We start from the raw sequence: 9,691 nt of genomic DNA on the forward strand, positions 1-9,691 counted from the left end.
CCATCTCTTTCCTTAATTACTGACACTTGCTCAAAATACATCTACAGATGGGTTCTTTGTATGGGTCTTCCAAGTTTTCTCCAAGCCTTCAATTGCAAATGAAATCCAAAAAGCAAGGGATCAAAGCTAACCTTCTACCTCTGTTATAACAGGATTTTGTGCCACTGTATCAAGACTTTGAGAATTTTTATAAGCGAAATCTTTACATGCGAATCAGAGACAACTGGAACCGGCCCATCTGCAGTGCCCCAGGGCCTTGGTTTGACGTGGTGGAGAGGGTGTCGGATGACTACAACTGGACATTTAGGTGAGCAACCACCCGGAGGTACGTCATGGAAAGAAAATCCTTTTAAGGAAATCCTAGTGTGGGCAACAGATTACAGATCTGAAAAAAACCAAGGCATGGAGGCGGCTGGTCTTGCATCACTCAGCCCTTTACAAGCCCTCATAATGCCAGTGGAGGAAGTCGTAGTGATTAAGTTGCCAAGGTGGTTTGTTTATATTGTAATTAACACAAGACCTGGCTGGCTCTGCATTTTCTACACCTGCTTTATTGAAAAATTGTACCCTCCTACTTCTGGCTGAGGGAGACAATGGTGACCATGGCTCTTGTCCCTTTGGCAGGCTCTTGCTAGAATTTCAACCAGAGTGTAGGTGCCATGGAAGTAAGCGCCCAAGCTAAATCAGGGCTAAGTAACACTCCATGGTTCAGGATACTTTTCTCCAATGCGCTGCCCAACTTCATTATGAGATTACTGTCCTCTAAGGACAAACCATTTTGTTTTTTGGTAACAGCTTTTTTTTTGATGTATAATAGATGTGTATAGGTTTGGGATACATGTGATAATTTAATACATTCATATAATTTGTAAAGATCAAATCCGTGTACTTGGGATACCCATTACCTTAAATATTTATCTTTTCTTTAAGCTAGAACCATTTGAATTCTTCTCTTCTAGCTATTTTGAAATATATTATAGATTATTATAAACTATAGTCACTCTACTGATCAATCTAACACTAGGTCTTATTTCTTCTATCAAACCCTATATTTGTACTCATTAATTAACTTCTCTTTATCTCTCCCCCTTACCCTTCCTGGACTCTGGTAACCATCACTCTACCCTCTATCTTCATGAGATCCACTTTTTTAGCTCCCACATGAGTGAGAATATGCAGTATTTGCCTTTCTGTGCTCAGCTTACTTCACTTAACATCATGGCCTCCAGCTCTATCCATGTTGCTGCAAATGACAGAGGTTCATTCTTTTTTTTCTTTTCTTATGATTACAGTGGTATAATATAATAAGAAAGAAGAAAACATATGATTTGGGCCAGACCCAAGGTTTCTCAGGCACTAGGATGGTGTTAAATGAGATAACCCACCATGCTCACCTACCTGTCTCCCTGCAGGTTTACTGGAAGAATCATCAAAGATGTCATCAACATGGGCTCCTATAACTACCTTGGCCTTGCAGCCAGGTACGATGAGTCTATGAGGACAGTAAAGGATGTTTTAGAGTCATATGGCCTGGGCGTGGCCAGCACCATGCGTGAAATGGGTATGTATATTCACTGTTTTGAAATTCTGTCTAGGTAGGTCTTCTTGATTCCTTGTGGTTTCCTCTCAAATCTAGATCAGATCTAGACTGTGTGCCTCAAAAAGCTGTTATAAAATGCAAAAAATAAAAGGGATATTTGTCAATTTCAAGCATTATGCTATCGGGCAGTTTATTAATTAGGTGTTTTTATTCTCGACCATAGACAAAAATGAATCCTTCCTGATCATATTATCTAAAGTAGCAACTATGGTGCCTGTGCCAGCTGGTCCTTTTCTACACTTTACTTCTCTTAAGGAGACTCATCACTGATTAACATGATCTTGCTTTTGTATTTGTATGTGGCCTAACTCTGTTCCTAAAACAAAAACTCCGTGAGGAGAGGGATGGGCCTTGTGGAATGCTGCGTCAAATGAATGAATGAACACTGAATGAATAGACAAGGTGGGGCAGATCGACTATTTATTTCCCTCTTAGCTAAAACATTTTTCTCTTAATCAAAGCAGTGGAAATTTGAGAAGGAAACTTCCACTTCTCTTCAAGAAGAGAGACTAACGCAAGCTTGCTCTTGTAGAGTACTTTGTGATTCTTGGCATGTTTTTTTTTTTTAACATAGCATCTCATTTATTTCTGAAAAACAAATTCTGTGCCGTAGGCAGCACATGTGGTGTTATTCCCATCTTCTGAAGGAGGAAACTGAGGGTCATGGCACCTAAGTGATGTGCCCAAGGTGGTTAATTAACCATCCTAACTCCCAGTCTGGCTCAGCTTTCTCCGCTACAGCAGTTTACCATCCTGGTGACACATGCAAGGTTCACCAGGTCAGTCAGGCCTGTCTAAGAATCAGAGGCAAATATGATAAAAAGGGATTTACTATTAATGGTTAATGAGCCACATGACTGTCATAGATAATCAGTTAGCAGAAGGCTTTAAAAACAACTTAATTATACAAACTGGTGCAATAACTAACTCAAATTGAACAATGTGGGTACGTTTTTCATCCAAACGCTCTGTAAATAGTTGGCTAACGCTCTGGAGTTAATAGTGTTTGCCCAGACTTCTTAAGAAAGACATCTTACATATCTTTATTTTGAGGCATAAGGGCTGGAGATGTAAACAGCATGTGGGAAAAAGAGGAGGTTTTACTACACTTAGAAGAACTGCAGTGCCCCATTTGGAGATGGGGCAGAGACTGGAGGAATACCCCCAGCCATAAGAGGCACAGAGTCAGTAACTATCTGGGATATTTCTTGTGGTTCTGGTGACACCCAATATCAGGGTTGTTAATAACCAGACAGAAAACACATTCCTGATGAAGACCTCCCAACTTACTGGGACAAAACATTCATGCATCACAGCTGGCAGAAACTGAAGGGAGGGAAGCTTGATGGTGATGATAGTTTGCCAACAGTGGAAGCCAGATATGGAACATGAGTCACTGACTCTGCAGGTTCAGCAAACCCAGAGAAACTAGGCAGAAATGAAGTTCCCATTTGGTACGACACTCAGTCTAAGTTCTTTCTCCACCTACTCATACTTCTGAATCACTGGGCTATGAATATGTACCTGCTTCATTCAGCTCTCTAGGTCATGTTCTAAGAAGAAGATTTTAACAGTTTTCAGGTAAATAGTAAGAGACCCAAAGAGAAGCTATTCACACTAATTTTAGGCAAATAAAGGGACTGAAATATGAATATAAGCAATGAGTCAAGAAATTCATAAAGAAAATTCATAAAGTATTCTGCAACATTAACAATAAACATAGCATGCAAGAATTAGAGGTAGCACAATTCTGAAAGCCACTTATTCTATAAATGCGAGTAACTTTTAGAAAACATGTGCTTTGTATAGTCCTCAGAAAATGTTTAACAGTAAAAATGGATTAACAATGTAAATTGGAAAGATAGAGATTTAACAATTTTTGGCAACCAAAAAAGCTTCTTGAGAAACCAAAAGTAAAAAGTTAAGAACATTTTATCAATTAAAAGTAACTTCCCAGGGCTTTAAAAATAGTTTTCAATATTCTTAAGAGGGAAAAGAAAATATAATTCATACACCAACAAAGAAAAATAAAACAAAGAAGGAAATAAAGAGGAAGCATTTAAAGCATAGCAAAAGGTTAGAAAGATTACACATATTATTCTGACAAAAGAATAATGTAACTAGAACAGATTTGTCTACTAAAAGAAAAAGGCTGAGATTTGGCCAAAAACCTAAACTCAACTATGTGCTATAATTAAAAAAAAAAAGTTATTCCAAAGGGTAAAAAGTAGAAAGATAGATCCCAACCAGGTACCTGGTTCCTACCTCCTTGCTGCAACCACCAACACCATGCCCTTAGTGGCCAAGAGGGAGGTTGAGTCAGGAGGAGGAGGGGAAAAGGAAGAGCCCACGAGGAAGGTTGTTTGCCAAACTTGCACCAGCAAATGTTAAAACTAAGCCCAAAAATACAGCTAGAAATGATACATCTTCAGACAGATATGTACAGATGTGCAAATGCTGTTTTTAAGATGTGAAATGGTATACCACTATTTATTTTACAGTACAACTAAAAAATAGTGTGGAATGCGGAATTAAGGATGGCTTTGACTCTTTTGTGGTCAGTTTAACATTCCACATGCTAATTAGGGTAGGGAAGAGTCCATTTTTTATATCCTATATGTGAGGCAGAGGAAAATGGCAATTTGGAGTCATAAACAAGCATTTAAAATGTCTGAAACATTTTAAATTCCTATCTTCTACTGATGTTTTTGGTAGAATGTTCCTGAATTTTGGCTGTCCCTTTCAAATTGTGTTGTACATACAAGTTTGGTAGTGACAGTCTAGTTTTGCCTGATAACTTGGTTAAAGTGCTATGAAAGATTGGAACTTTTTGAGTGATACTAAGTTGTGAATTAGTGAACTCTAGACCTAACAGCTTATCAAAGTTTTAAGAGACCGGTACTCAATATAGTCTTTCCAAGGTGGCTTGCCTCCAGATTTTTAGCTGGAAAGTCACTAGAATAACTATTTTCAAAAGGATTCTAAAACTATGTGGATTTTTACATTTTTAGCACTGGGATTGAAAATTGTGTATAAATTGTTTATGATGTCTGAGTCTTGAACCTCAAACAAAGATAAGTAATATCTCCATTATGCAAGCATTTATAAAATTTACTATCCAGTCCTCATGAAACTTTTCATAGACTATAAACAAGAGATTCCTCAAACAAAGAGATTATATTAATACTAAGCTTCTTGGTTAAAAACTAGAAACATTTATTTTAAAGTCAGGAAAAAGATGAAGATGCCTGTTTTTACCATTACTCCTAATAACCTTTGGAAGTACCAAATAACATAATTAATTTATTCAATGAATATGTATTGAATGACTCCCATGTGACAAAATAAGAAGTGTGTGTATGACAAAGGGAAGAGGTAAAATAACCATGATTTGCAGATGTGTTTATTGTTCACCTCTCTGGTTTTCAAGCTGTGAACTGTGGAGAGCCGCAGGACTTCTGAAGGGGCTGTTCTTGGGGCCACCAGAGAACAGGGGAAGCTGAGCAGGTGGGACAGTGAGTCTATCTCTTAAAATAGAACTTTAGTCCATTTTCTTCAATTTTACATATTTAAATCATCAAAAAACTTATTAGTAATAAGAGATTCAATAAAGGCCAATTTTTAAATTCATATAGTAAAATCAATAATTAACTATAATCAGTAAGAGAATATACTAGGGAAATAATATTACTAATAAATATGAGCCAAAATAGCAAACATTTGGGAATAAACTTATTTTGACAATGTTTATAACCTATTTGAAGAAAACTATAAAACTTTTATAAAAGACGTAACAGAAGACTCAAAAGAAACAGAGAGATGCCATACCCTTGAAGGGGAAGACTCAGTATCATTATTCTATCAATTCTTCCCCAAATGAACATGTACAGTGAACACAAGCCCAGTGACATTTGTGCGCAGGGTGGGAGTGAGTGGGTCTAAACTGAACGTCTAGAAACAGACACAACATTGCATACTAGTTTGTATATGATAAGAATAGTATTTCAGATCAGTTGGGAAAGGACCAGTGATTTCATGATTACTGTTATGATAACTGGCTGATCATATGAGGGAGTAAGTTAGATTCCTACCTCGCATGTTACATCCAGGTAAATTACACCTAGATAAATTGTATATGCATTTGAGATTAAAATGGAAAAAACAAAAATGACCACCACTACAAATAATATGTAAATAAAATTGAAAATAAATGAATGAATGAGCAAATAAATAAAATAAAACTACAAGATGCACTTGTGCATGTTCCTCAGTGAGGGCCCTGTTAGCAATTGATCACTTAGAACCAAACCCTCGCTCAGTTCTACGACTCGTGATGATCTCCAATCTTTTCCAAGTGAATTCACTTCCCCCTGGCAGGATGCCTTCTAGCTTGGGAGGGATCCTGCAGGCTAACTCAGTGCCACTTGGACCACCCTGGTCCATGGAAAATGGCCTTGTCAGAGGAGAGGCAGCCTGCTCCTAACCCAACCATTAGCCACAGCTGTTTGCCCTTCGGATTTCTCAAGCCTGGTTCAGACAGTAGTCCCACTGTGCCCTCATACTCCAGGGAACCAGAGGGAGCATTCCCAGAAACCTTAAGGGAAAATATCCAACAAAAGGAAACATTTAAACTTCTGTACATAGAAAACAAGGTTAACAAAGGTAAAAGTCCAAGAACAAAATTGGAAAAAGCTATTCCCAATATATATGATAAAATGTTAATATTCTTAACACTTAAAGATTCTCACAAAATCAATAAGAAATAGAGTAACACCCCAATTTAAGAAGTGGGCCAAGTGTTTTCATAAAGTTCAAAGTAGGCAAAACTGCATAGCCAGGATAATGCAACATTTTTCTACCTTTTTCTCGTTGCCACCCCACCACCATGAAATGTTAATGCCGTGGATATACTATATATCTGTGTATACAGTCCGTGGATATCTGTACTTGGTACATACATAGAATAAGATAGCCTCCCTCCCTCAAGAACCAGGTGTTGCCCCTTGGGGGAACATCACCTCTGATGGGAATGTATAGGATAGTGGTCACCTCTGGAGGGAAGTGGATGGGAATCAGAAGGGACACAGGGAGAATTCCTATGGCTGTTCAAATTCATTTTTTCTGTCTTAATGCAGTTATCTAAGTGTGTTCACTTTATGAAACTTTATAGAGCTCTGTATTTATAACTTGTTTCCTTTTCTGTGTGTATTACAGTTCAGTGAAAATTTTACATTTAAAAAATAGATCCTGTACACAAATGGGCAATTAAGAAAAAAATATATGTAAGTGGACAATGAGCCTATGGAAAATACTCTGCCCCAGTAATAATCAAAGAATAATTAAGACATGGAGATCCACTTTCTACCTAATTCACAAAAGTTAAAAAATAATAATTTCCAGTAGTTTCTTTTTTTTTTTTTTTTTTTGAGACAGAGTCTCACTGTGTTGCCCTGGCTAGAGTGCCGTGGCGACATCCTAGCTCACAGCAACCTCAAACTCCTGGGCTCAAGCAATCCTACTGCCTCAGCCTCCCGAGAAGCTGGGACTACAGGCATGCGCCACCATGCCCAGCTAATTTTTTCTATATATTTTTAGTTGTCCAATTAATTTCTTTCTATTTTTGGTAGAGACAGGGTCTCGCTCTTGCTCAGGCTGGTTTCGAACTCCTGAGCTCAAACAATCCGCCCGCCTCGGCCTCCCAGAGAGCTAGGATTACAGGCGTGAGCCACCGCACCCGGCCTTCCAGTAGTTTCAAAGGAGTGAAGAAAAGACACTGTTATATACTGTTGATAAAGTTAATTGGAGGGCAATTTGAAAAAGTGTCAATAGCAAGCCATTTAACTCAGAAATTCTGCTTTGAGAAATTTTGTCTTAAAAAAAAACTTGAATAAATATTTAAAGATGTATGTTCAAGAATAATCATTGCAGTATGATTGATAATGGTAAAAATTAGGAAAACAAGTGAGTTTCCAACATGAAGAAATTGATTAAATATATTTGGTGGACGTGTTCAACATCACATTATTTAGCCATTTAAAATCATAATGTAGTTATACAGCATCATGGTTAAGAGCAAAGGCTCTGGGATTAGGTTGCTTGGATTCAAATTCTAGTTCCTCCTGTCGAACTAAAGAAAGAAACTAAGGCAAAATTAATATAGCAGGATTATTTGGGCAAAGGTTAAGGACAGTTGCCTAAGACATACGTCCAGGTTGCCTTGGGGAGAGCTTCTTTCGGCCTTTGTTACAAGCAGGTTCTTAAAGGCAAAAGGGGACAAGGAATGGGCTGATACCACATTGTTTGACTGGAATTCTCACTGGATTCCAGAAATAACATTGGTTAGTGATAGGCTATAGGTTGTTCAACTATAGGGTATGAGTTATGGTGTCCAGCCTATGGCATTTTATGGCTACCTGGAGTCAGTTAGTCTAGAGCCCACATAGCAAATGGCTTCAGGAGGGAACTATTTTGCTCAAGAGAGAGTGAGATTTGTCTGCTGTTGTATTTCAATGCCTCTCTGAGACTGATAATTAAAGGGTGTTTGCATTCCTCAGATAAGAAATTTCTTTTCTTTCTTACTCCTTTCCCTAGCTAGGGCCTGTGCCCTCCCTAATCCCCAAGTTTCTCCTCTACAGAACAGAACACACATCGTTAAGAAAATAAACCAAGTTATAGAACAGTGGATATTATGAGTTCAATTTAAAAATGTATTATATATAAATATTTGCATCAAGAAAAGTTTTATTTTGTGGTGTTTTCTAATTTTTCCACAACAATTTCTTATTTCTTGGCCTAATTATTTTTTTAAAAATGAAGAGGAGCCTAAATGAAGGCAGGTGTTCAGGCACAATCTTATGAAAAGAGTTTGGCCACTTCCGAAATGTTGCCACTAAAGCAGAGAGACCAGATTTTCCAGCCTACTGGAGGGCCTTACCACAGGCCATGTGGAATTTTTAGGTTAAACCAGTGGCTCTCAAATTTTCCCTGGCATCAGAATCACCTGCAGGGCTTGCAAAAACACAGGTTGCTGGCTCCACTTAGAGTTTCTAATTCAGTGGGGTCTGGAATAGGGCCCAAGATTGCATTTCTAGTGAGTTCTTAAGTGATGTTCACCTGGATTCTCTGGGGAATCACACTTTGAGAACCAATAGAAACTACATAGCATGGCTGACTATCTTGACAAAATTAGTCAAAAGTTTTCCAAAATGCAGTCTTTCACTTTGCAGGGTAAACACCACACATGCCTGGGAGATGGAGTCTGTAAATGAAAAATGACAACTGTGTCATAGACACCCCAGAAAATCAGTGAAGCAAGTTGGTTTTGATTGCTAAACATATCCAGATATGTATTGCTGGTCCAGATTTCCAAATCCGGGAAAGATTAAGCTCAAGCCAACCACAGATGAGCTTTTTTTTCTTCCCCCTTTCCCACTTTTACTCTACAAGAGTGTGTAGTTTCTTGGTCTTTCTTTCCCTGAGAACCCTATGGTTAAGTATAGATATGTAGAGATAGTATAACAATTTGCAATTTGTATACATATCTATAAGCCCTCTGTGCTGCATAGTTTCACCCAGAAACTCTTAGTAATAAGTTCACGTCTAAGAAAATAAACTCATGGAATACCAGTGGACTAATTCTTGTGCCAGTGAAAGCTCATCTCTACTTGGAGAGTTTTCTACCCTTGAAAAGGAACACTTCATGCTAGTATGCATATGGAAAGACACCCTAGCTGAGAACATTTCAAATTGTAATTGCAATTTTGAGAACTAGCCTCCAATATTTTTATTTTTAAAAACATCTAAAAGGATACATTGACTTAGAAATCCATGCGACTAAACGTAATAGGAAATTCTGTTCCATTCTGAAGTTTCAGGTGTGATTTTCCTGTTAATAGTAATGTGCAAATTTACTGAAATTTGTTTGTCAGTTTAAGAACACTGCCCTTAATCATTAGATAGTTTGTAAACACCCCCCCCATTTTTCCTTCCTGAAAAATTCTCTGCTATCATTTAATTCAAATGATCAAAGCTCTTCCTATGTTTCTAAAAAATTTTTAGTGAGGTCTAGGTAGAAAATGTACAATCTCACTA

The 9,691-nt window shown here is 37.8% G+C and overlaps 1 protein-coding gene across 1 annotated transcript in view; it reads left to right on the top strand.

Annotated features, from left to right (window-relative positions):
- Positions 1-9,691, top strand: part of SPTLC3 (serine palmitoyltransferase, long chain base subunit 3) — a 151,960-nt gene that overhangs the window by 61,591 nt on the left and 80,678 nt on the right. The window contains exons 3-4 of the mRNA XM_012640440.1: positions 153-307; positions 1,413-1,561. Coding sequence (XP_012495894.1) covers positions 153-307; positions 1,413-1,561 — 304 coding nt within the window. The remainder of the gene's footprint in view (positions 1-152; positions 308-1,412; positions 1,562-9,691) is intronic.

This window comes from Propithecus coquereli, unplaced genomic scaffold, assembly GCF_000956105.1.
Source record: "Propithecus coquereli isolate 6110/MARCELLA unplaced genomic scaffold, Pcoq_1.0 Scaffold153, whole genome shotgun sequence".
NCBI lineage: Eukaryota > Metazoa > Chordata > Mammalia > Primates > Indriidae > Propithecus > Propithecus coquereli.